Below are 27,583 nucleotides of genomic sequence, written 5' to 3'. Positions count from 1 at the left end.
CAGACAGTGAATACTTTGTTACAGTATACAGTTACCTTCCTGCTGGGGTTCTGTGGTGCAGTTCACATCATTATCTCCGCGACACATTCCTGCAGACAGAAACTCGCTTGCCAGACTGGCTACACCCTCTACATGGGAAGAGAGAGATCAGGGAATATGTCACTGTGTTCATTTTTTGATGTTAAGGGCTGTTTGGTGAATGCAGTGTGTCCTCACTCAGGGTTGTGTTGGGGATGCGATCGACCTCCAGGATGAAGTCATCTTTGAAGAATATGTAGCCAACAATGGAAAACAAGTAGACCAGAATGAGAGCGAGTACAGCGGTCAGCACAATGGAGCGTCCGTTACGAGTCACACTCTTGATTACATTCAGCAAAGTCTCTTCTCTGTATACCAGGTCAAACAACTGCAGAGAATAGATTGCAAAGGTGCAGATGTGAAGAACAGCAGAAAGACAAATATGTGATGATACACTCACAAAAAAAAAATAAAACACAGATTTTCTTTCATAAATGTGGATTTTCTAAATGCTGCTTATGTCCACGTGAATGGAAAACATCTCCAAATACTGGCATGTTCAGTCTGGCACATTATAGAGGCGTGACCTGAGGCACAAACTTAACACCTCAAAACAATAACAACAGCAACATCAGTACAGCACCAAATAAGGTAACTCCTGGCTTGCCAGAAGGACGTGCCTTCAAAATCACTGTGGTGGAAAGCATGGAAATGTTTTACACATGGTTTTAGTCAAAATCTGCTGCCTTCTTTCCATGTCTTCACTCTTACTCAGGAGGTGTGTGTGTGTATGTGTGATTGCAAATGTCAATTCATAGTGTTTGCGTATATACCACGTGTGTTTCTCTCACCAACAGACTGTAAAAAAAGACGTGGCCAAACACCCCCAGACAGCAGATGATGAGGTAAATGAGGTGGTAGAGGAACTCAAAGTCCATCACCATGGCTTTGTAGCCTCGTGTGAAGGTTCCACGGTTCCCGACGAAACTTATCAGGAAGATGATTTTGTTACAAACCTGAAAAATATGGAAAAACTAATTACTAATAATCAGAATGCAGGTTAATGAGTCAGTGGTCGTTTTTAATACTGAAAAACCCCTCAATAGTTGACAGGAGTATAGGGCAAGCTAAATGAGGACACTACATGTGCTCACACTCATGTAATATATAACTTAATTTCTAAAATGACGTCTAAACTAGTTTTCCGAATCAGGGTGAGAGATTAGCAGAAACCCAATCAGCACAGCGAGGGTACACATCGGCTTAGGAAACCTGACTTCTTGGTCATATATGTGTATATGTATAACAACATATGGTTGTTAAAGACTTCAGACAGTCTGTGACAGCAGTAGGGACGGATGAAAGTAAGGCCGTCAACAATGCGCCCTTTTATCTCAGATAATGATAATCTGTAGTCTAAGACTGAAACCGAAACAGAGCTATGTTAGTTTTGCAGCTGAAATGTGGCCTATCTGAAGAATCAACACAACTGTGGGGAAAACAAAACAGCCAGACATGTGAGCTGCTGCATATAAACTAGATCTTGGAGTAACCAGGTTACTGCAGTCCATGGTAACATGTTCTCTGATTTCTCGCCTTAACCTGATTTCCTCTCAATAACCTGCTTTCATGAAGTCATGTAAACACAGGAAGAAAAGGACATGATGATTTTGTGTGTGTGTGTTTAAGAGCACATTTAGGGTGAATGGGCGGTGTCACTCTCTCTAGGGTCCAGTGACGCAATTCACACCACTCAGTACAGCCAGGCGCTGCCGGGGTGGAACTGCAGGGGCCGGGGGTAGCACCACAGGCAGACGGGCCGCTGGCACGCCAAGTGGGTAGAGTGTGAGAGAGAGTTAAAAGGAGAAGTGGAATTGTCGTGGTGGAGGTTTCTCAGAATGTGAAAGCACATACAGTAGCGAATGGTAAAATAGAAGTGCCACGTTTCCATGTAGTTCTCTGGGAAAAATCACAGAAGACAAACCACAAAAACACACATATGAGAACAAAATGGTCTATCTAAATAACAAAAGCCCCTTTACTTGCACTTCTGAGATCTAGCCACGCACTGCAAGTCGTGTCGAAGATGCTTGTTTCTGAGATTTCTGCCTCCAAACCAATTTAATGCAGATAAAGAGTTCACGTTGAGGTGCACACACTACTTCCAATGAATAACTGTTAAGAGGAACAGGAACTTTCTGTAGAAAGTTACAACACATTTTTAACCACAACTAACAAAATACTTTGACAGCAACTATTATTATTTTTATATATTTTTAAATGTATAAGGTTTTTTTTTAATCTATTCAGTCACAGACGTTGTGCCTCAACTTCAGTTCCATTCTTATGTATAAAAATGCAAAATTGGACTCCAAACAATGACATGGTGCATCTGATTATCATCTGTTTACAATGGAAGCCCTGCTTCCCCAGAGTCATCTGACAATGTCCAGACAGGAATTACTACTATTACTATATATATATATATATATATATATATATATATATATATATATATATATATATATACTAATTATTACTAATTGTATTGCAATGCCAACAGAAAGTTTCAGAAATTGATATTTTACTTAGACAATGTAAACCTTAATCAGTTAGTGAACACACACTTTAAAAGAGACCACTCACATTGAAAGCACCCAGGAGGAAGAGTGTGGGCTCCAGGCCCACAGAGAAGATGAGACGCAGGATTGTTACCATCACCAGGGCACGGATGCCCAGTGGTTGTGGCATGATGATAACAATGATCAGTGTCACCAAGACTCCCATCCACAGCAGTGCGGACAGATGGGGATCCAGCGTACCTGCAGAAAATAAACAGAAATGCACATAAAGCAGCTGAATGTGCATTACTCAGACATACACAGGGTTATGAACCAAACTACAACACTGAATTTAACAATGAGGAAGGCCACACATTGAGAGGATGTCATTGCAGACTCTTAAACACTGGATTTTAAACAGGCCTCCACTAACTTCTGCTCACTACTGAGACTTTAAACTCAAAGAGAGCTGGTTACATAACACCCAAAAGTCTATGACATAGTTTTCGTGAGTGTGTGTGTGCACTCAGCTTTAGAGAGAGCTAACCCGATGCTCCCCTTGATCCTTAGGTAAATCCAGGATTAGTGTCCTAGTCAGGGGTTTCATGTCGCAGCATGTCACTCAGGTTAAAATATTTAACCAGGTCTGACCAGCCTAAAAGTAAAGCCACACCCAACCTGACCCTTCTGAGATGTGATCTCATTTTTGAAACACTGAGTGTTTTGCGTGTGCGCTGTCAAAGATCATAGGTCACAGAAGGTCACAAGTGATAAAGTGAGAAGGAATTTGAAGGAGAATGTGGCAGAACTGCAAGGATTAAAACAAGGGGGAGTAATGCAGAGTAGGGAGCCCTCCTTCCCTCCCCTACTTCCTTTCCTCCCACCTTGTGTCTCTGTCTCTCCTTCCCTCTTTCTAGTCCCCCCTCCCTCCCCTCCCTGTGGAGATCACATGACAGGTGCCACTTACATAACCGCCATCTCTAAAAATACCTCAGCTAAAAGATTCATGAGGAATGAGCAGGGAGTGACACGCAGCCCCAGTGATGTCGCAGAATGAAAGAGTGGAGCTTAAATGCACTACCTTCCTTACACTTCAGTGTAATGTGTGCAAACATCTACAAATCCAATAGCTGAGAAGGCTGCATGTATGCAATGTCTGAGTGTGAGCATGTGTGATGGTGAGCGAAACTATTCATCAAAAGCCACTCAGTCATGCATGTGGGAAGAACACACTGATCCAGATCTGCTGCTCTTATAACCTCCATTCTAAAGCCCCAAGCAAGGGGGGAGGGGTGGGGGAGAACACACAGTGTACATATATACGTGTGTGAGTGTGTGTGTGGCGTGGCGTGTGTGTTAAACCGTATAAGTACGAGACAAGGCAGAGACCAAAAGCCATAAAAGTGCCTGTTTAAACAGGCCAAAGGTATGCTGGAGTCTCACATGACCATGTCTTGCAAACAATCTTATTCATGTTGTGTACTCAATGTGCACATAAGAAAATAACAGGGCTTTTCAATTGTGATTCTTGTCATAATGCAGTTACTACTGATATTAAATGCACAATAAGAAATTGCAGTATCATGTAAATTTGTTGTTAACAGTGTTCTCACTGCATAAGATCCAACTGTGAAAAGTCCCTGAGCAGGACAAGGTATGCTGCAGTATTTGTAGTACAATGTAATTTAGTACTGACTGAATTACATTGGGTTACCAATAAACACTGGAACCCCTGCCTTACTAACATGCTATTTACTACACTTAAACAGAATATGATAGTTTTCTATCTGGAATGTAAGTACGAAAGCAACAGAAGATGATTTACATGCTATTTACAGGGAAATGTATGCAAGCACGGTGGCACTGACAACAATAACAACAGCCAATGAAAGACTAGAGAGAGTAAAGTACAGAGATGGGGAAAAAATTGGAGATTGATATTGATATAACTTCATATATGTGGTACCCAAATTCAGTAACTACACTGTATGACATGTTGTAGCCTATCCAATGTAGGCTCTGTTTACAGCAAATGAAATGGCACTGCCTCTTTGTTTATTGTGGTTTCCATAGTAATGGAAGGCAAATATGAGCTGAGGTTTAAAGGCCATAGTGTGTCCATGGGTGTGTCCTAAACAAAGATAGGGAGGGCTTCTCAAATTCTGATCTTGATCCTGAACAGGTGATTAGAAGTCAGCAGAGCAGAACACTTGAGTTAAAGGAGATCAGTGGGTCAATGCTGAGGCCTGGTAGAAGGATCGAGAGGCAGCTACTTAAAGCCACCTCTGTGGGTGGCAGCATTGTGTCACATGCCCTATTTTAGGGCTATTTTAAATGAAATTTCCACTTTCTTCTCCTGAATTTTTAGTTATTTACTGGGGCTTTATTGCTACCATTATTGTGAAACATGTTATCTTGTCATTATTAGATTATTAAATGTGACAGCAAAAACTGAGGAAGGCACTGTCTTTATTGTTTCACACTGCTAGTGGGTATAAACTTCTCCTGATCCCTGATCCTAAAAAATGTGTGGGAATTACATACAGCTTTATCAGAACATGATTTACTAGTTCACAGCACACTGGCCAACTGGAAATGCAAGAGAAAGTCAACCCTAAAATTAAGAACAGGATGTAAGCACAGAGAGGCCAGTTAAAAATCTTCTTAAACTGAAGCATCGACTCATGTGACTGACCTCCATGTACCCCCTCGAGGGGGTAGAAGAAGCAGACGAGCAGGTTCATGAGCACTGCAAGGTTGAAGGAAACAGTACTCCATACTGACATGTTTCTGGAGCACCAGTACAGCACTGGCTGGGCTGAGGAAGAGAGAGGACACAAACAGATGGATACCTTTCACTTTGTATAGCATGATTTGCAATCAATGATAAATTATTACATTATTAATTCTTTACAGTGTCAAATCACTGTGTTCCAAGAACCCAAAATGAATCCAAATAAAACTTCACATTTGTAGAAACATATTGTAGAATATAAGGTGAATAAAAATGAGTTCAGTTCATTTTTTCACAAATGAAAAGGCTGGTTTGATTATAAGATAACCAACAAGGTGAAGGGTTAAATTTTGAAATAAGGTTCAATGATTCTGTTATCATAAACAGAATCAGACAGTGGCAGCCAAACAAAAAACTAAATAAAGTTTACAAAGGTCCAAACAACAACTCAGTGTGACCTTTGCTTCTGACCACCACGCTGACTATGTTGTGTGCACGGGTTTAATAGGAAAAAAGAAACAGATGCAGGGACTTTTCTGTGTCCAGACAGAGACAAAATAAAGCTTTGCGTGGGTATGCAGTGTTGTATGTAGATCATAAGTGTGACTGTGTGTGGTTGTGGGTCTGCTTGTGTATATTTGTGTGCGTGAGCAAAGCACACACTGACTCTGACTTTCTGATTCATAAGGGTACTGTACAAATGCTTCACGGCTCAGAGACCGTGGAAAGCCCCTGTCTGCTTTTAGACGGTGGAAATATGTACATACATAACATGAGCACACGCAGGATGACATCGTTAGCCCTGCTTGTAGAGGTGCTGATGCACATCCTTCCATCCATTTTACAGACATGCTCATCCTGTTCAGGATCGCATGGAGTGATATCTATCCTAGCATGCATTTGGACATGCCACCAGCCACACAATGTCTTGTACCACAATGACTTAGTTTTAAGTTTTCTTTTCACCTAACCTGTCTCAGAGATGCTCAGCTGTCTAGCAGTCGTGGCAGTTCTGAGGCTGTGTTATTGTTTTAGCTTTGTGGACAGACTCTTCCAATGACCAAATAACAGAAGTCTCCTAGTTTGACTCCATTAAACATTATAGGAGTCCTGTATTATTCGGCACAATCAATTAAACATTGCTGCATTACTGTATTTAAACATGGTAGGTCTTAAATTTACCTCTAAGTTTCTTCTGCCAGTTCATCTCATTGAAGAGGTCCTCTGCTCGCAAGAAGAAGTCATTGATCTTGCTGCCCTGCTCGTCTCTCTCTGTGGTGTAGTAGATTCGCAGCTTTGACTCTGAGGTCAGGAACTCACATATGTTGGGTACAGGGAACACTATCTCCTCCATGGTGCGGTCCTGACGCACAATCTGGACAGACAGACAGACAGAGTCACCTGCGAAAATTAAAGATTTTGTGCAAATATACGGTAAAAGACTTTTTAATATTGTGCTGTGATAACTTGTGTATTATGACCTCTATCTGAGCAGTGTGTTTGGCATAGAACTCCAAGGCCTCATCTCCTTCTCCACTTGCCCCTCCCGGCTTCAACATCATGGACAGCTCTTTATTATGACGCGCCAGCTGTATGAAGGGACACAGCCAACAACAAGCTTGTCACTAAAAACAACAAATGGCTGATTTCTCACTCTGCAGCATGAATGAAGAAATAATGTGTTAAAATTGCGTCACATGGCCAACTGAAATGTAATTCTGTAAGCATGCTGCAGAGGTAAACAACAGACCTGATGAGCTAAAATGTAAATGTTGTGCCCAACATTTCGGGGTGAAGCGGCATCATGCTCTTCCTCTTCTCCATTATCCTCTTCTTCCCTTGTGCCCTCAAACTCCACTTCTCCCTGCATATAGGCCTTCTTTATGACCTCCACCTGCATGCACACACACAAAAATATATGTCACCAAAACTTCATACTTCTACAGAGTAATATGTGGCAGGACCGGACTCATAACACTGACCAGCTCTTTAGGCCTCATATTGTAAAGGATCCTCTCAGCATTCTCGCTGTCATGGCGGCTCTCCATGATGGCGAGCAGCAGCTTGGATGCATTGTTCTGAGAGTGGAGAAAGAGTTAAAAGCAGGCAAGGAAGTTTCAAGATAAGAACTTAAGCCCTGTTCATCCAAGTAAAACAGACAGAAACCCTGGTGCTGTAGGAAAATGCACTCTATTTGTCTTGGCAGCTATGCACAAAAGCTAGCTCAGACAGATGAATGTTCTGTTCTTAGGCTCACTGGTGATACTCATCCTGCTGTGAACTGCTGATTTTTTTCAAAATCTTTGAATACAATGCACTCGTCTAAAACCAACACACCTTGAGCTCTAACACCAGGTCCATCCGCTTCTTCCCCAGTGGGTTGATGTCATTAAGGATCAGGGCAATAATTATATCAATACCATTGGACTCATGAGTGGCAATGCAGTTCTGGAGGAAATATGGAAGAAAACTGTATAAGACTAACATGGATGGAGTCCAAAAAATGGGCCCTTTGTGTAAAGTAATCTCTTCTGTACCTGGTTTTCATGACAGGGGCCTTGGCAGTACTCTGTTAGGCTCTCCAGAGTTTGGTTGATGAGGGCAACATTCTTCTCATTGATGTACAACCCAAGCAGTCCAAGACCCCCTGTGGTGCTGCCACAGATACAGTCTAAGAACTGCAGTGTCTCACACACAAGGTTGTAGTTGTTCTTGTTGTTCTGACAACGAAGGAAGTTCTGAAAAGACAAAAAAGGTTGTGGTTTGCAGATAAGAGGCACGAGATTAAGTGACAATGGTTCAAACACAGTGACTGCAAAATGTCTGCATTGCATGCACTGAATGATTGGGTAAGCAACAAATCAATTTAGCCCTATTTCCTGATCAACTGATTTACAAGAAGAAATGTTCAGCTGATGTGTTTTTCAGTGGACACTGTATTATAGAAAAATATAATATCAAATGAATTATAAGTAATTGTATAACAACAGAACACCTGCATGCATCACTTTTAAGAGGTTCCACAGTGCTATAAATGCAATAAAATTTTCCAGCTGCTTTCTGTCTGAGCTCAAGACTGAGAACAGAAACCTGCTCTTTATAAGCTGTGTGGAAAAAGAAAGCCCAGAAAAAACATTTGATGTTTACTAAAGACAAATTCATCTAAAAAATGAAGCAGCAGCTTTCATATCTCAAAGATGTCAAAGAAGACGCAATGCAAAGATGATATTTCCATATTCTGAAAAGGTCAAGCCAGACTTCTCTTACAAATAACAGCGATGATTAAGGGCTTTGGAACTGGTAATAAAACCACAAGACCGTGTCTAGACTTCATCACTGTCCCACCTGTAGGTCACGGTTGTGATTCTCACAGAGGAGCTGGAGGAAGCGAAGGATAGGCTGCATGATAACAATCACAAAGCTCATCTCTCCTTCATCCTGGTTCTTGTCCCCAGAACTAGGCTGGCCATCTGCTGAGGTGAAGTGGTCCTCGGGATCCGCTTCACGCCGGTAAGAAGTAAAGGCCTTCTTGGTGGCAGATGAGGCCTCCAACAGCTGTTCTTTCACATCTTCTGTCATAACCAAGGAGGTGTCTCTTGCTACACAGACAGAGGCATCAAAAAGGGACTAAGAATATAGCTATAATTTACATAACCATCAGTTCAATTAACATATTCAGAAATTTGTTTTTTAGCTGCACAAATCTGATCTGACCTTTTTTGCGAACAGGGACATCTTTGTCCTGGCTGTCCTCGTCTCTTTTCCTGTTTCCCAGGTCACTCGTATTCACTGTCACAGTGGCCTTGATTTCCAGCTGGGCCGACTTCATACGGTCATAAAAGACTCGGAAGAACTTCTCTGATTTCTTGTCTTCTGTCAGACGGCAGTAAAATGAACGCTGGACACACAGCACAAGGAAAAAAAATATTGAGTGTGGTATGTGTTAAAATCATTATTGTACATAGTAGGCGACCTTGTGGCGTCAATTTTGTAAAAGCCTTTTTTAAAAACTTATTTAAGATAAGATAAAAAATGAAAGCTGAAATGATTAGTCAGTCTTTAAACAAATAAACAGGCAGGACACAGTAACTCTATATAGCTAAGGAATAGCACAGCAGGTGTGGCTGCTATTGCTGGCCAAAAACGCATCCAAGATGACTGACAAGAGCATGATGCACCTGCAGATGGAAAAAATGGCCACCAATGTGAGGGTTTCTTTAGATTTACCATAAAAGCCCATTTGCAGGAAATTCTCTAGAAGGGGGCAATATCACCAAGCGGTTCACCCACGTTCACCATCACTGTGCAGGGAGAGTATGTTACAGTTGGTCTGCTAGCTCTGAAATGGTGCAATATGTTTTTAAGTAAGTTGTGTTGTGGTGTTAAAGCTTGGTTATTAGGGCACTAGATGCAAATAAGCCAACATCATTTGTAAAAAACTAAACAAAGCTGAATAAAATGTCATTTTTATTTCATTAGTGTAACCATTGTTAGCATGGTTGTCTACAAACTTTCTAACACTAATGGCCGAAAATATTGAAGAGTCTAATCATAAAGTGAATTTAATATTTCAACACTCCTAAAACTATAACATACAGTCTTGAAAACACCTAGACATAGCATTATATAACTGCAGTGAAACAAGTCCAGATAGACTGCGCTGTAAGGGTTTAAACGCTGCAGTTTATCTCTGTGGAATGGGGTCATGCAGAATTAGAACACTTTCGAGCCTGCAAGCGCGATGTATACACTGTGTCCCAACCCACAGGCTGTTGTTTTGATTATGTAAGAGCTGTTATTGCAGCAGCCTATGGAAAGGCCTCGACCAGCCAGAGCAGCGTTGCCTTACTAACAGGGTGAAAAATGACACGAGAGGGAGAAGCCTGGCCTACTTACACAGATAGAGCAACAGGGATGGTGGGGAGAAAAAAAAAGCTAGAGGCAAAAGATACCATGGAGGGAATAAGGGAGTAAAAAGGAGAAAAAAAAAGATGACTGAGAGATGGGAAACGAGAGCAGGAGATAGGGAGGGAGAGAACGTTATCAGACAGTATCTAGGTCAGCTCTCAAAGTTTGTTACATAACCATCTGTCTTTCCAGGTTAGATACAAAACTGGGCTACTGGAGGAAACAAATAACTGATAGTCACAAGGAAAATGTTAAGCAAAACAGACCAAATATACTTTGTTTCTCCAAGGACACTGCCTGAATCTGTTTGTGCCGATGGGGTTTTTATGCATCAGAATATCATGTTAACACACACATGATTTATTTTTCATTTAAAATTATGACAAAATAAGGACAAGCCAAACAAGTGTGTATTTGTAGGCTTTTAACATGGCACAAATCAGAGCTAACACAGTGTTGAAGACAAGTTTCCTCCATAGAAACAATGACATAACTGTGTGCTTGTGCCCCAAAGCAGATTGCAAAGCTCTGTGCCCCACCCCAGCCCTCCACCACTGAGCAGCAGCCCTCCTGCACGTACGCACTCTGCCAACTCTCAGAGAGAAGGACAAGGAGATAGCAGCACGGGGAGGGGAGTGAGGCGGGGGTGCACTGTCAAGCAAGGCCATCCTGCAATAAACAACTTGATGACAGAGTAGAGAGGGCAGAGAGGGGATTAGCTGCACCACTGGCAACACAGTCACAACTTACAGCATGCCTGAGGAGGAACGTGTACAAGAGACAGTAATGGTCACGAATGTTAGTATTTGCTCATATAACCCTTCATACGACTCCATCAGCAGGCTAAGGCATGGGACTACAGGGAGAGGAGGGTGAGAAAGGCAGGGTGCAGAGGGGGAGGTATGAGGCATCATTGATTAGACCAGAGCAAACACAGAGAAGAGCACTCAGTGCTCCCTCACCCTTTAGCATTACATAACCACCACACACATACACACTTGTACAGTACAGGCACACACAGACTGGAGAGCGCATACGCTAATACGCCCACTGACTTTTACACTCACTAAAACTAGGTCAGCTGTCTCCAGCATAGGCACATGCCAATTTGGAGAGGACACGCCCACATATCACACATTCTCTGAAATACAGTATTCACTCACAAACTCTGCCAACTTTATGCTTAGGTAATGACGTTCATTTTTGTTACTGCCGCAGTGCTCATCTCTAGGATATCCCAGGTCAGAGACACTGCTTTCGGTCTGAGTGTGCAGACGTGGCAGGACCAACACCACACCAGCAGCTGTAATTTATCTTATCGATGAAGTATTGTACATGTCACTGTGCTTGAGGTGAGATTGTGTGATTGAGAGTAGCTGCAGGTGGATGTGGATGTGCTGCAGGTGGATGTTATAGTGTTAATTTGCCCAGCAGTGACCGTTTTCACTTGCATCAGAGCAGACTGAAACAGTCATTTTTAAGGCTGGTTTCTAAGAACTGAACTGAGTTTAGGGGATGGAATGAGTCACTGAAACAAAGACATTGTCTGCAGACTAAGCTGGGACACCACTGTAAAGAAAAGCACCAGAGCAAAACTTTTGTTTTATAGCTTCTTTGGAAATGTACGCTACAAGACGATGAATCAGAAGTGAAACTCTAAACTTTCATCCCTAACCGCGTTGCTGTCTCTGTAGTGTTGATGCTAGTCCTTACACACTTATTTACAAAATCTGTGCTGCTGTATCCAGGCACCATCTGTGTTTTGATAGCACTTGAAAAGCAAGGACAAGAGTGGCATGTTGGAGAGATGACGTTATAGATGAAGTAACACATGGTGGTCAAGGCAAGGAGAGAATGGAGGGATAGTAACAGAAGAAGATGGAGGAGAGGGAGAGGGAGGAGGGAGAGGGACGAGCATCTCAGGGGCCCCCCGTAGTGTTGGGTAAACACAGAGCCTGTCTGTATCTATGGAGACGAACCCCGAGTGGAATGAGATGGAGAGGAGCAGGGCAGGGTGGGGGCGGACAACGCTGAAAAACAAGGTCATAGCGCTTCCCCTTCTCTCCTTCCGTTCCGCCACTTGGCATCAACAAAGGGATGTTATGTAACAGCTATTTATACTCGCGCTCCCTTTTCCTCTCTCCCTCCTTCTCGTGTCAGGCAGCACCACATGCAAAGCAAATGGAGCTGCTGCTCTCTCTCCTTTCCTCTAAGACCTTTTCCTCTTCCCCTATTTCCTCAAATCAGCCACCTCTGTCTCAGTGTTGTTAACCTGAAAATGAAAGGTCGAGACAATAGCTATGTTTTACGATGCCAGTAAAACACACCTGCAAATCTAGTGCTTTGAAGGGAAACAAAGCAGCACGACATTTGATTAGATGGCAGATGGCTGCTGGGTGAAATGTCACACGCTGCCATGCCACAACCCAAATTACAGCTGTCTGAGACCTGTTGCAGAAATGAGGACAAAAATACAGAAATATGGTAAAGAGTGATTCTACACTTGTTGGCTCCTCTCTATATGTCTGCACAAAAATGTATGACTGCTCCATAAAATATCTGAGTTCAATCTATGAATTTGCTTTGCAGAAAAAAGTGTGTAAAAGAGCGAAAGATCATGTGGTGACTTGTGGTGGTGTATTTCTGTGCACTATGTAGGCCAAGAGTAAATAGTTAACTGTGTTATGTGAGAACAAGATACCCAGGACCCAACAGGTGCTCTGCTCAGCATGTCGAATAAAGACATCGACAAAAAAAAAGTGACCTGTGCTCCCCTGGTGTGCTTTTTATAAAAGTCGTCAAGTTTGCTCAAATGTTTGTGGAAAAAGTCTGTTTTATAGATCTATGCTTCAGGCTGTCTGTGCTTTACACTTTTTATCCTGGCTTTTATCAGAAGCTGTACTTACACTCAGGCTGCTGACAGCTTTTAGGATATTATCCAGAAACTAAAAGACTGCAAATATTTGCACTTTGTGGTATATTTCTATCCCTGCAGAACATTTTTTTGTGCAAAGAAATCTCCCTTTCCAGAACAAACTTAAGAATGCAGGGGTGAGAGGAGCTCCAGTTTCTCTTCAATCCCCTCAGTGTTTCCTCGTGCCTCCGCCCTTTCTCCCCACTGCCCCAGTTCCGGAGGCCCAGCATGACCCAGTTTGGGCCGGCAAAGAGAAAGCGAGGGAGAGAGGCTGGAATGTTTTGAAGGCTGAGACATTCCTCATTGTTCATTCACACAAGCCTTATGTAACTCAGACTGATCACGTGATGCAGCTCTGCAGCAGCCGTGGGAAGCCAAAGCATTATCTCCGCCACAGTGGCTTCCTCGCTGTAATCTGATTATGCAAGCCCCTCGCTTACACAACAACACATAGACAGACAGACAAATGGAAAGATGGAGAGATCAACTGACAGCAAAAGACAGAGGAACATAAAAAAGAGATGTAGAGAGAGAGAGAGACAGGAAACTCATCCTGAAACAAACGAGTTTCATTGCTTTTACTTTGCTTATCGTACGAGCATCAAGGAGGGAAAATAATATTTTACCATGCACTGAACTCCAAACCACTGACATCATTAGCAGCTGCTCTGGTCTTTAGGCCAAATGATATAGTGTGAGATAAGGGGGAGAAGAGCTGCCTTGCTAATGTGCAACTAAGCTATGGTGGCACACTGACCCACATACGATATTGTCTAGTAATGAAAACGTCCATCCATGACACAGTGTGTTTTCTTCACTAATCCTCCTGTAGCATGTAACATCTTTGTGTATCATTTTTACAAGGAAAGATTTAACTAAAAGACATGTTATTTAGGTGAGACAAAAAGAATCTCCTATTTCTTTTTGAATATATATCAGCATGAGAGAAACGTGGTTCACTAACCTGGATGGTGGTGTTTCCACCTTCCAGCAGTGCAATAGCCAAGAGGATGCTTTCTTGGAAGACTCGGTCACTCGTGGTGTTCATGATGAGGTCAATAACCAGGTCAGAGGCTCCCTCTTTGTCAAGATGACACTGCACCTCTGCCAGGCTCATTTCCCCCCGACTCAGACCGCCGGGCCCTCCTAATGCTGCAAGGCCAAAACAATGCAACAGATCAAATATGGCATGTGAGGCTAATAGTTTCTAATGTCCATTCTAAACATGTTTTTTTAGCAATATGTTGATACTTAAATGGTTAAAAACACCACTGTAGTTGTATTTGGTAGCATAGTGGCTGCATGGACCCAGTGTCCATATAGCAAATTCTATTCAAATCATTGCAATAGTTATAGTTTAGCTGGCATATATACACTATTTTATGAAACAAAACTATAAAAAATATGTATATAATAGCTTCTCAGTATGTAAATAATATTCACAATTTACAATTATGAAACTGGACCCAGAAGCCAAAAAGAAAAAAAAGACATCCTTAAAGAACACTGCAGCATTTCTTTAAACATCTTACATGACACATTTATTATTTGGCTTCAGCACACTGCTGCAGGATCTACCTAAATAGGTCACACACAACATCAACTGTACTGTCCAAATGTTCTGTGTCACTGTACATGACTTTGTCAGCATAATCCACCTAGAGGCACCAGCTTTAGGCTACATATGGAATTCTCAGCCTGGCTCGGGTTTCTGCAACAGGTGCACAGACTGTTTTCACAGGAAGTAGCACCCTGTCACCTAGCAACAGTGAAAAGTGGATCACAGAGGGGAGGGGTTATATTTCCTGTGGTCTGGATGCTTGCCAGCACTTTGGTGCACATGGGATAGATGGTGAACTGGGGAGTCAGGGTGACTTTCTCCGTTTTTTGCATCCGGCTAAAATACAATTTGTCAAAACATCTGTATTACAACTGTACTGCAAATTATACTATGGTGTTGCACCCATGTTACGCTGTGTCTGGCAGCAGACACCAGATATTCTGGTCAACATGGCTGAACTAAATTTAAATAATCAACAGAATCACAGCACTACTGGTACCAAAACAGCAGTTTGCCTTAGTCTGTATGCTGATAATATTACCTACATCACACATCAACCAGTAGCACAAACAGAAGAAGAAAAACTGAACAGAAAAACTGCATTGCTTCAGTATTTTGACTGCAGATAGCAACACAATGACAAAGTTATCATGTGGCGATAAGAATGTTGTGCTCTATGTGCTCAAAGGGCAGCTCACAGTGCAACTCTGCAGCTGATAACCAGCTCAGGGCCAGACAGAGACAGTCTTTACATAACACTGTTGAGAGAACCTTGCTTTACTATGACTTTAGGGGCAGAAAACATTTTGGGTAACCAAAAAAGGAAGCGGTTTATCTAGACTTTGGCCCCTGATAGTAGCTGTACTCAGCTGCAGAATCACCCCTCTGTGGATAAATGTGTCACGAAGACATAAGCTCTTTTAGAGAGGCTGAAATGTGTGCCGACTACACACCGCTTTCTCCTGTTGAAAAGATTTAACAGCAAATTCCTGCGTTAGGTGTTGGAGATGAGCAACAACAGTCACGGTGTCCCACCTGATTGGTTTTTGCCCAGTCCTACCGGACTGAGGGGGCCATTGCTAAATGACGTCAGGCTGTCCCTCCGCCCACCACTCCGGTGAAAGTTGCCATAGTAACGATTTACCAGAATCTGTCTCAGTGCCTCGCCCTAAAAGAGGAAAAGAAAGGGAAGGATGTAATGATGTGATGTCAGTGATGGAGAGAGAGTGAGAGAGAGAGACAACGAGAGAGGGGTTGTGTAACAGGGATAAGATGCATCATCAGTGATATTTTGTGCATTTCAGTTCTTCATATAGACACGAAAATAACCCAACCTCAGTAAATTACAGCCTGCAAACCATTACGACCACGCTCTGTAATCAATAGCTCTGCAACATCGACATATCAACTTGTCATACTAAATATGTAATCTAACATTCTATGCAAGAGGTCAATGTCAGTTACCACACACATGGCCAAACACTACTGTTATGGTTATTGTAGCCACAGTGATCCTGTGTAGTGACAATGTGAGGTCCTGGTTTTCACTTGGAGACCTGGGGCCAACCCTCCCACACTATGACTCATCCACTGTTGAGCAGTCAGCAGCACGACTTTGCCGTTGTTATGGCAACCGCAGCCCATAGCTACCTGACAGACCTCCCATGGGATGAAGTGAAGAAAATGAAAGAGCAGTTTTTTTGTGTGTTTATGTGCGATTATGTGCAAATGACTTTGAGCTGTGGGTGGCCCTCGATAGACGACAGAGGCATTATGTAAGCTCTGCTGCCGTAGTTGTGCTCTAGGGGTCAGGATTAGTTTATGTGGGAGGTGTAAAGAACACTGTTCCCACCTTTTATTGGCATAAAGATAATCAACTGTGACTATTGTGCATAAGAAAGTTGTATTGTTCTGGGTTTTATTGGAGAATCCCTTTTTCTGACGTCCATGCATGAGCCAAACACTCGAGGACGTCATATAAACTTTCAAACTTTGGCCGCATGACAGACCGTCAGATACTATGGCAGGGGGATGCTAGTATTCCAGAATAAGCATGTGTTGCTGACCTTGCTGTTGTTTAACACCTAAATAGCAGAAAGTCTATTTTCAATGATGGTGCCTTATTGCATATCTGAATATAACATGTATATCTGAAATGTCTCACCATGTATCTCTTCAGTGTTTTCAGTTAAGTTGCTGCACTCTACTTATAGGTACCTACCCTCTTCTGGTCTGCCAACAGCTTCTCAGGCTGGTTCTGATCCAGCTGCTGGGTGCAGTGAGTAGCGTGAGCAGAGAGCGGTCCATCAGATACAAACACAGGGTTAGTATTCATGCAGTACATAGAGGGCAACTGTCAGGTCAATAACCACATCATCTGCATATTCAGCTGTTTTGAGTGGCCATGCAAAGGTCTGCTCAGTGTGAGAAGCCATGCCCAGAAACCGTTTTCTAGACGCTTTAGAGCTGAGACAGGAGATGTGTGCAGTGTTGACTATTAAGTGCCAATTCCACCTTAAAGCTGTTTACACTGATACGTTACATAGTGTGAGAGAGATAACAACTTAAAAATCTGGACAGGTTTACAAACATATTTTTGAACCAACACACACTTCAGGGAACATGTAGCAGCTAAGTGTCTGATGATTTGTGAACCCTTACAGTCTTGTGGTGAGAGTGTTCATACAGGTACCACCACCATTTTTAGAAAGAACTAAAAACTGTGATTGTATGCACAGCTTGTTTTTGATGAGTTTGTGCTTCCTCCCCCAAAATGTCAAATCATTCTTTTAATATTTCTGAAACAAAAATGCAAATACTGAAATGAGACTGCGACTATCAGTTTAAGCCAGGGATGAGTAAACACAAGACAAGAATTTCTCAGTTTGAGCCTTGTTCTGAGAAAGAAAAGAACAATAATCCAGTTTATTTTCACTTTTCTCACTGGTTCACTTCAAAACTAGGAACTCACATGTACAGTGGTCTGTGTTCACTGAATGGAAATAAAACTGGTGACAGGAGCTGCTCCACATACATTATGTTATGTAAAAGAACACACTAGGAGGGGCAAGAGAGGGAAAAGGAGAAGCAAGGGGCAACAGGGTTAGGGTTACATAATCACTCCAAAAGGAACCAGGCCACTAAACCAATGACACAGAGCTGTTTACAGGGGCCATCTGTCGCCGAAAAAACACACAGAGGGCAACAACCAGAGTGAAAGACAGACAGCTAGTGAGAACAAGCACTCTATGAACAGATTTACAGAGACAGTTGGTAGCCTCTCTGTCAGTGATGTCATGGGCATACAGTGCACATGTATGGTATGCAGAAAAAGCTACCACAGTTTTTTTAGCACCTGTAACTTTACCTTGAAGACTTCAGTGCAAGCTTAAAAATGAATTTCTACTGATAAGTCAATGAGGCTGCAGATCAGAATTAGGCATTAAGAGCTCCACATCAGCTAAAACATGAAGAACAAAAATGAGATTAGGCCTTACTATTATTTGGCAGGGAATAGCAGGGATTGCTGAAGTAGGTTACTTCATGAACTGGAGACCAGTTGGTCATAAAAGCTGCCCAATCAACTTGTGACCTTTTCCATTTGCTGCTTTTGGCCCTGACAAAAGGTGAGCACACTCTTAAATATGCCACTACATTATGATGACTTCTTTATGAAGCTACAAAGCACGGCAATGTTCACCCCAATAAATTATATTAATGTTAAGAGGTAGTGGACTTCTGACTTTCAATAGCTGGTGTCAAATTACGATTTAAAACAGGTTACTGGTAACAGAGAGATGTATTTAGTTTGTTAGTGTGTGTGGGTGGAGGTGTGAAAGCAGAACGAGACAAACAGAGACAGTATGAAAGAAGAAAGGGAAAACACATTCTACACACAAATTCTTAGGAATACTTCAAATGCAAATGATGACATTTCCACATATTAAGCATTTAAGAACCACACATTGAAGTCGATCATGAATCTTATTCTAATTTTTGCAAGCATTGTTCATGCAGAACAGCTCTTAGCTATGATTTGAAACCGGATTTCTGACGTTAACACTTCTGACAAGTGATTAGATATTTGGGTAGAGTTCACCTGCAGGTTGGGGTCTTTAACGCTGGAGTATCAGCGTGTTTCACAAGGTGGCCTCAGAGTCACCACATCAAACCATAAAGCAATATGCTGATCAAAGATAATGTACAGCTAATCAGCCCCCTGCGTCACCACAGACACCACAAAGTCACCCTACACTGCTGCCACATCCTCCCTGACTACTGTGCATTCCACCAAACTGGAATCTCCCCGGGGCAAACCCCTCATTCACTCTCACACCTTTCAGTTCAGCACTACAGGAACTCCACACACACACACACACACACACACACACAAACAAAGTGCATCCTACTTTATGTTTTTTGTGTGCGTAAATAAACTTGTCTCAGACAGACATGAACCACTAGTTCATGTTTGAACTAGTGGTGAATGACATGAAACTGGAGTTTACCACTCAACTGCTGACAGAAGAGCAGGCTAAATTAAAAAGACTTTTATTTAAGCTGACCTACTTCTATACCAGAAATGTAAAATTAATTTTTGTCCTGACCAGAAATGGCAAAGCTCTGCAGTGACGGTAGCAGAAGATAAAACCTAGCACGAAATGCTGTTTCTCTTGTCAAAAAAAGGCTTAGAAAGGGAGAAATTGGGGAGCTGAGAGAAATGAAACATGAAGGGCTTGCATAACAACTTTGACAACATACACATACACACATAAGGCCAGGTGAAGAGGGCGGTGAAAAGCCCAATACTGTGTATCCTGAACTCCTCTGACTCTTACATAACTCTGACCAGCAAAGAGCAATGAATTTGGCTGATAATCACATCCCTGACATTTAGCAATGGGCGGTATGCAGACACCAGGGAGGTCAAAAATGCACCTCATGCAATCTCTATTCCTATTTTCAGGAAAAAAATGCCTTGATAATACTGTGCTGAATGTTACCTTATGACCCATTTAAGTCATGTTTCCTGCTACACAAGCAGATATATTCACATATTCACTCTTTTCCTCTTCTGAGGTTTACTTAGAGATTAACTGGGGAGACAAGAGCCAGCTACGCACTTTCATATCACACCTACGCAAACATTCACAGCCAACTTCATTAAGTTTACACAGAGTGGGTGTGTGTTTGCATCTATGTGAGAACCTGGGTGAATGGAAGTGGAGAGTATTTGGAGAAGTTAAGGACTTGTGTCGATTTAATGGGGCCAAAAGGGTGGAAGAGGTGAGGAGGAATATGATGAATGGCACATGCGAGGAGAAGTACAGGTTTACACTCGACTGCCACTCAGACACAAGAGCTGCTTTTCCTGTGCAGACAGACTGAGATACAACACCCGATGAGAGACTCATACAAGCAACCCTTCTTCACCCACCATCTGATTCAAAACTCATATTCATACACACTCACACACAGGTGTACACAAACACATATTACGCCTGCACACACACACATACAAAAGCAGAGTGGGTAAATAGCTCCTCCGCACTTTTATTGGCAATTACTGCTGAAGGTCACACATCAGCGGCGGGGCTGAGTTCCAGGAAAAAAAGCCTGCTTCTTATGTAACCTCAGCCCAGAGTTGGCAGGGGTCCAGGAATCGTGCAGCTCGCAGGCAAGGAAAACTAGAGCACAGCCTCAATGACTGCCACAGCCCCTCAAATTCATTAATGGTCACACGTAGACAGCATTCACACAGTCACAGTGCCCCCTATTGGTGCATATGGGAGCAACAAGGGAAACACCCTTCAAACAGTTAAACAGAAGAGAAAACAAAAAACCCCTGCATGAGGAGATAAAAAGGAGGGGAGGGAGGGATAGGGAACTTATGGCATCACTTTGCTTTTTGTAAAACATCTTATATTGTGGACTGACTAAATTTACTAAACTACAAGTTCATGAGTTCATACCTGCTTTATTGCACTGTTAATTTAGTGTTTCTTTTACTTAATATTTAACATGTGTTCTTTTTTGTGTATTCATGCCTTCTATATAGTAAACATGTTTCTTTGACCTCTCCTTTCATGCACTTTACAGAATGTTTAATTTTACTTCAGGCAAAGTATGTAAATATGTCCAAAAAACAGCAGCACTGGCAGCTGGCCCAGCCTGCAAGTGACTAAACTCAACACACTCTCTATTAAGCAACGTGAAGTCAACCACAGCACACATCTTCCAGCTCATCTCGTTCTCACAGTTTTCAGTTGATCCACACACTGTTTTATGGCAGACATTGCAACAGGAGTTAAAGACAGAGTTAATCTTCCACCAGTTTTCTACCAGCTGTGTCTAGGCATCCCCACACTAACTACGATACAGCCACAGCAGCTGCTACATTACATATCAACTAATACTCTAATACTCGACGGGAGCTTGAGGAAACAATGAGGGCATCAATAGAAGAAAAAGATAAACAACCTTAGGCATATCCATCTCATCATCAAAGGCCCTGAGCTGAAAGAGAACAGAAGTTTTGAGTGGGTTAGATAACAACACAGGAAGGAGGAAGTTAGAGCCAGAGTCACTGATACAGCATCACATGTTAGTTAAGTGAGTTAGGAGTGCTGAAAGCTTAAGTTCAGCAGAAAAGAAAAATAGTATCTGTGATGGATATTACCCCAAGTGAACAAAGTGAGTGCAATTTCACAGAATGAATCATTTAAAGTACTGGTCCTGTTTTGTCTATTAGGCTGCAGAGGTGAATGTCCCAGCAACGATGTGTGTGTACAATAACATAAAATCCTGTTAAACTACATCACTGTATCTACATATATTTTAATGATATCTAATTCTTGTCAGTTATTAAACCATATGTACAAGGGAGGTAAACAAAAAGGCTAAACAAAGTTTCTTTCACTTGTAGTTCCTGAAAACAAAAACCTTTCATTAACAAAGCACATTTAAAAACCGTACTAACCATACTGCCATTTACACTAAGCCACACCTGTAAATGCATTTCATCTGCTCTTGCCAGCATCTCTTACCTTCTCTCCATAACCTCTGTCCTTGGTCATCATCTCTCGCAGTGTCTGCAGGACTTTAATGCACAGCCTCTCCTCATTTTCCTCCAGAAGCTGCTTGGTATGCTTGATGAGCCTGCACATACACATCATTAAGTAAGTCTATTTTTTCATTGTAAATTCTGCACTGTAGATGTTTGCAATGCTTACTTGCAAATAAAACCCCCACTTTCACACTTCTTCCGTGAGTCTGTGTTTTCAGGGAAGAGCAGCTCGGGCCGGTGCAGCACATCCACCAGAACTGACAGTTCAGCCTGAACTAGTGGACGCAGACGGTCCTCAAGGGCTGACACAATGTCCTACAAAATGGGTCGGGACGTAAACTTGGTGTGTTGTATGTATGTACTGACACAAATAAGCACAAGCACATGAAGTGTACCTGCAGCCTTTCGATGATGTTCCTGTAGTCCCGTGACGCAGTCACTACAGAGTCTCTGCGTGCAGCGTTGCGAGCAGAAAGTCTCCAGCTCATGGCTGTCTTCTGTACGATGTTATTGGACTTCACAAACAGGTTGTTCACCTGGTTGTCCAGGTCGACAGGGATGGCTATTGCTCTGCCTTTGGCTAGTAGACACACACAAAATGTAATTACATACTTTTAAACCTTCTGATGGATTGATTTTTAAACCTTTTTTAAAGTAAAATACTAGAGGTGGATGTGAGTGTTGAGAAAGGTCTTGACCTTACCAACATCAGAGAGCACTTTGATACAGCTCTCAACAGAGCCCTTCTGGACTGGAATCATCCAGCTGCAATGGTAGACCCTGAACACCGCCTGCAGCAGCTGCACAAAGACAGGCTGCCTGGTCTGAGGGGGAGAAACAGAAGGGACACGAGCTGCAGACTTTAAATACTCATCTTGTTAGAAAAGACAATGTCCTTTGTGAAAAAAAGACCCCCAATGCCACCAATAGCACCAACAATCTGGACCCTAGTGTTTTAACATCACACACACCTCTTTATACTGTGCAGCTGACAGAACCTGTGCTGAGACCAGCATGCTGACTCGGTGGTTTGTTACCCATCACTCCCTGAGCAGACCCACATCTTACCCAGTGAAAATCTGTTACTCTGCCCTCCTGAGACAGAATTCTATTTCTTTGACATCCTACCAAATGTGTTAATTACTGTACATTTTCTCTACTGAATTACATAGGAGCAAAATACCTGAAATATTTTCCCAAGCACAAAAGCCTGTAGCAAAGGGGTACAAGCAACAGGGAAACAAGACATATACTCAAAATACATATAGTTCAAAAATACTTTACATTTCAGAGACATTTCTTTTAACATGTCATGACATGATTGGTGATTCAATCCCCTGCCCTGGCTGCAGGCCAATGTGTCCTTGGGCAAGACACTTAACCCCAAGTTGCTCCGATTGGTTGCACCACTGGTGTGTGCTTGTGTGTGCGAAAGGGTAAATGTGAAGTATGAGATGTTCAAGATGTAAAGTATTGTTCTCCTACAACAGATTTTAAAGCACAAAACATTTTAACTGAAAGTGAAGTTTAATTATAAGGTAAAATAAGTGAAAACTAATAAGTGACAGCAGGGGCACCAACAATCACAGGCCCAACTAACATAACTTTGTAAGGTCCACTCATCTCTACGGGACTGACACATTTTTGATGAACACACACTAAAGGGACAAAAAGTAGACTGTTTCTTTTCTACTTGTGACTCAGTGACGGTAATCAGACAGAAATGATTCTCAGAAACTCAGAGGAAACACTAATTTTACCACTTAGGGAAGCACTTAAGCTGAAAGGCTCTGCACTGCTGGTTCGGCTAAGATGCACAGGGGAAGTCACTATTGTTCTATCTGTACTTACATTCAATTTGAAGGCCACCTGAAGTGTGACACAAACTGTACATTAACAGGCTGGAAGTTAGCCATTATGTAGAGGGGCAAGTACAGGCATACATACATACAAATATTCATTATCATAGCTGCTGTGGAAATCTATATGGAAACCCATCTAGAACTGCTGAAAAAAATTGTATTGTTTAAACATGTCATTGGATTTGGATTTGTTCATCAACACACATTTGTCACATTTAAAAGTTATTGCACATCTGTGTTAACATGCTTACCTGCAGGCTTGTGCTCTGGTCTGAGAAAGGAGAGCTGAAGAATGTGGTTACAATACTCATGACTGTCTCTGTAACGTAGCGCTCCAAAATGGAGTCTGCGTGTTTACGATCGCTTGTGTTGTTGCATACCTAGAAGAAACGACAAGAATAGTGTGACTTTATTTATTTATTTTTATGTGCCGTTAGTACAAATGATATTCCTTACTCTGCAAATGTCAACCAGGAAGTTCTCAAAGAGTTTCCACATGTGGTTGGAGGTGTAGATCTCCTTCATTTCAACCTCTGTGTCCACATAGCAGTGGTTCAGGAAGTTGATATAAGCGATCTTCACCTGGATGTCATAGTTTGACACAACAATATTAGTAGTAAAATCTGTAGGTTTAAAAACACCATGTTTCTCACCAAATCTATCAGTAGCTGATAAAATGGGATTTTATCCCATTTTTTAGAAATTTGTTATAGAAGATGCGGAACACAGACAAAGCCAAAATATTGAGTTGTTAATCTGCAGGAGTGTAACTTAAGTGTTTTAACACATTGATACATATCCAAACCTAAGTGTTAAAACACCAAAGTTACTCAATAACACAAACATAATCACCCACTGAGGCAGCAGTAGACCAGCATAGCTCTCATCTGTGAGGTTTAAGTATGGCTTTTATCAATAGTGTCTGGTGGTTATAAACAGGGCACAGATCAATAGAGTACCTTCAGTTCCCTGTTGGGAGTGGCTGAAACTGGAGTATTCCTTCAAATTGTGAAATTAATCAACAATAACTAAATAGCAAATAAATGAAATACTGTGAGAGCTTTTAAAACCATTGATTAACATCAAACTGCAGCTTCTGCACCAACAAACTGTGAAGCTTTATTCCCTGAATGTGTGTTTAAGGCTCCCCACCTCTGGGATGCAGTCTTCATGAGTCACCACCCGCACGATGTCATCCAGTGGTAACAGAGAGTTACACTTTATCTCTGTGTAGACATTCTTGCCTTCAGTGCAGACAGCCAGCAGCTCCACCAGGTGTATGTGGTACATCAGAGGACTGTTCTCATCCATGCGATCACGCTCTGATCGCATCATCTGGACCAGAGTTTGGAAGGAGGCGCGGTCATTATAAAAGACCAAAACATCTTCACCAGCATTTACCAGCTGCGAGAAAAGCAAAAACAAACATACACAATCACATACACTCCCATAGAAAGAGACAGAATATGAAAGGTGTGTGAAGCGTGGGATAGATGACCTCCGCCATGACGATGTCCTGACACTTTTTGATGAACTTGTTCTCTGCTTTGACAATAGTCTGTAGGAACTTGAGGTACTGCACATTGCGGCCATGTGTTTCAATGCAGTGGACAAAGTGCTGAACCACACGCTCATTGATCTCACTGCACAGCTGGAAGTTGTTCATGAAGATATGTTGCATGGTGATGGCTTCTAAGATCTGAACAGAGGAAATGGAGCAGTGTTGCTGTTTCAAGTCAAAATCATCAATATTCTGGAACAGTACAGTGGGTATTGAGCGGTTCAGAGTGGCTCACCCCTGGGTTAAGGAACAGATTGATGTGCTTGTGGAGCAGAGCTTGGTTCTGCTGGTTTCCTGCACAGAAATTTTGCAGAAACTGATGGGCGAGCTTCATGATATCCTGCATGCGCAAATCTTCTCCCTGCAGAGAAAATGGCTCATTTGAAAGCTCTGTCCAAAAAAAAATTATTATTAATTATTCAGAGCCATTGATACCTTTTCATAGGGGATCTGTAGGAGCTCCAGAACCACAGCATGAGCCCCCATGTTCCTCAGCAGCCTCTGCTGCTGTTTCCTGCTCTTTCTACCTGACAGACCTTCTTGGATGCACAACTTGCTGAGACGCAGTAGGATCTGTGAGGGGACAGTGAGAAAAGACAGTTGAAAAATTGTGAAAATTGACAGGGCTACATATAAATGTCTGCATACTTTGGAACATTCATGAAGGTTATTACCTCCTTTACCACCCTGTAGTTGTAGCTGCTTGTGCTTTCTGCTTTCTTTGGTTTGTCTGTGCTGCCCGAGTCCCCCTGCAAAAAACATCATACAAAGTAATTTACTATGTTCAAGATAACAAAAACAGGCTTTTTGTCCTTTGTTATGGAATAACATGATGTACCTTTTTATGTTCTGGCTCAGCGGAGAGCCCCTCGCCTGCATCTAAACCCTCATCTGGCCCCTGCCTCTTGTACACCCAGAGCTCAGACTTTTCTACAATGGAGCGCAGCTGGTCCAGGTCTGACTTTATTTGCTTGTAATTTTCAACATCTTGGCTGGTGACCAGCAATTGAACCTATTAAATAAAAAAGTTGTTGCAACATGAGGTGAAGGGGAGACAAACGGGACAACAAAATGTTATTCATATATGCTAAATACGTGTATACACATATATATATGTGTGTGTGTGGTATATATGCAGGTATATATTTAGTTTTAGGGGGAAATGTTAGGACACCTGTTTAAATGCCTGGAGAACCTCCTGCCTTTGGCTGAAGTGCCTGAAAAGCAGGTGCAGTGCTCTGGACACCAGAGGAGGATAGTCATGCATGGTTAAGTGAAGAAGGACTCTCAGGAAGGTTCGGCCACCATGATCGTCCAAGTCAAGTGGTGTGTTTTCTTCACTAGATAGAACAGAACACACACTCTCGCATAAGACTTTTCATGTTTGTGACTCTTTCTGCATTTAAAGCATGATTACCTTCCACCAAATATCGCCTCCGCCTGCTCTTCTATGTGCTCAAAATCCAAAGCTCCTGCAATGACAGGAATTTAACCACAGTCCATTCAGTGCAATGTGTTTATGTAATGTAATATTTATTTATCTCTAACCAGGCATATTATTTGGTCCTTCCACTGCTCCTGTAACAGACAATTCACTCTGGGAATTACTTTCATCAAACTCCCTCTTGAAGATAGACAGCAGGCAGGAGATCCTGTAGTCCAGGCGGACATTCAGGATAAACTGTGGGACAGAACAGAGGCTGTGTTTCCTCTATTGTTGTGTACGCATCAAAGTAAAACACTGCATGTCCTTCACCTGCAGGATCTCAATGATCTTGAGCTTGGTGTCCATGACCAATATGTCCTGTTTCTCAGGTTCAGTCTGAGTCTTGACTGTGTCTCCATTTGAGCTGTTGTTTGAGGTGGTAGGAAGGAAGCCCCCTCCTCTCAGCACTACCTGGGACATCAGCTCTCCTACACCATGAATGGACCTCATCACATTACTACCTGAAAGCATAACACACATAATCAACATCAAAACCGTCAGATAAACATTCTGCAATACAAACCAAGTCGTACCTTTACTCTCATCTCCTTTGTCCATCTTGTTGAAAGGAAAGATGGTGCTTACATGGACACAGTCCAGAATAGCCAGCAGGATCTTGGTTAGTCTCAACAGATCACTGAAGTTGTAGAAGCCAAAATAAATCAAATTCCTGGCCAAATTCACCACCTAAAGACAAACAAAAAGATGCAAGTTGCAACTAAAGCTCAGAAGCCTGATAAAATAGTGAAGAAGGTGGCACACTGGCCTCAAAGGTGAGCTTGTTCTTCTCTTTGTCTGCAAATGGAAAGCTCTGACACACCACATCTCTGAGGTAGTTCTCAACAAACTCCATAGTCTGTGAGAAACGCTCCTTAATTTCATCTTTAGATGTCCCATCATTGTCATAGCTGC

General features: G+C 42.2%; 1 protein-coding gene across 11 annotated transcripts in view; it reads right to left on the bottom strand.

Moving 5' to 3' along the window:
• LOC114436047 (inositol 1,4,5-trisphosphate receptor type 1) overlaps window positions 1-27,583 on the bottom strand; it is a 54,786-nt gene that overhangs the window by 7,431 nt on the left and 19,772 nt on the right. For 2 of the 11 annotated variants that reach the window (XM_028406110.1, XM_028406112.1), the window contains 35 exons: window positions 27,438-27,579; window positions 27,205-27,358; window positions 26,942-27,132; window positions 26,734-26,866; window positions 26,603-26,657; window positions 26,360-26,525; window positions 26,024-26,197; window positions 25,860-25,934; window positions 25,621-25,758; window positions 25,421-25,546; window positions 25,123-25,323; window positions 24,777-25,028; window positions 24,081-24,206; window positions 23,876-24,004; window positions 22,466-22,586; window positions 22,158-22,342; window positions 21,929-22,077; window positions 21,743-21,854; window positions 21,177-21,212; window positions 16,918-16,965; window positions 15,732-15,864; window positions 14,100-14,287; window positions 9,028-9,211; window positions 8,659-8,912; window positions 7,851-8,051; window positions 7,651-7,761; window positions 7,296-7,391; window positions 7,064-7,207; window positions 6,795-6,902; window positions 6,496-6,688; window positions 5,275-5,397; window positions 2,665-2,840; window positions 870-1,034; window positions 217-406; window positions 36-128 (listed from right to left, as the gene is read on the bottom strand). In XM_028406110.1, the coding sequence (XP_028261911.1) occupies window positions 36-128; window positions 217-406; window positions 870-1,034; window positions 2,665-2,840; window positions 5,275-5,397; window positions 6,496-6,688; window positions 6,795-6,902; window positions 7,064-7,207; window positions 7,296-7,391; window positions 7,651-7,761; window positions 7,851-8,051; window positions 8,659-8,912; window positions 9,028-9,211; window positions 14,100-14,287; window positions 15,732-15,864; window positions 16,918-16,965; window positions 21,177-21,212; window positions 21,743-21,854; window positions 21,929-22,077; window positions 22,158-22,342; window positions 22,466-22,586; window positions 23,876-24,004; window positions 24,081-24,206; window positions 24,777-25,028; window positions 25,123-25,323; window positions 25,421-25,546; window positions 25,621-25,758; window positions 25,860-25,934; window positions 26,024-26,197; window positions 26,360-26,525; window positions 26,603-26,657; window positions 26,734-26,866; window positions 26,942-27,132; window positions 27,205-27,358; window positions 27,438-27,579 (5,072 nt within the window). Of the gene's footprint in view, window positions 1-35; window positions 129-216; window positions 407-869; window positions 1,035-1,079; window positions 1,978-2,664; window positions 2,841-5,274; window positions 5,398-6,495; window positions 6,689-6,794; window positions 6,903-7,063; window positions 7,208-7,295; window positions 7,392-7,650; window positions 7,762-7,850; window positions 8,052-8,658; window positions 8,913-9,027; window positions 9,212-14,099; window positions 14,288-15,731; window positions 15,865-16,917; window positions 16,966-21,176; window positions 21,213-21,742; window positions 21,855-21,928; window positions 22,078-22,157; window positions 22,343-22,465; window positions 22,587-23,875; window positions 24,005-24,080; window positions 24,207-24,776; window positions 25,029-25,122; window positions 25,324-25,420; window positions 25,547-25,620; window positions 25,759-25,859; window positions 25,935-26,023; window positions 26,198-26,359; window positions 26,526-26,602; window positions 26,658-26,733; window positions 26,867-26,941; window positions 27,359-27,437; window positions 27,580-27,583 lie in introns of those variants that run through there. The other 9 variants (XM_028406105.1, XM_028406109.1, XM_028406114.1 and 6 more) reach the window with 7 other exon arrangements.

This window comes from Parambassis ranga, chromosome 5 (assembly GCF_900634625.1).
Source record: "Parambassis ranga chromosome 5, fParRan2.1, whole genome shotgun sequence".
In the NCBI taxonomy this organism is placed as follows: Eukaryota; Metazoa; Chordata; class Actinopteri; family Ambassidae; genus Parambassis; species Parambassis ranga.
Note: the sequence above shows the minus strand (reverse complement) of the source record. Positions and strands in the feature narration are given on the sequence as shown.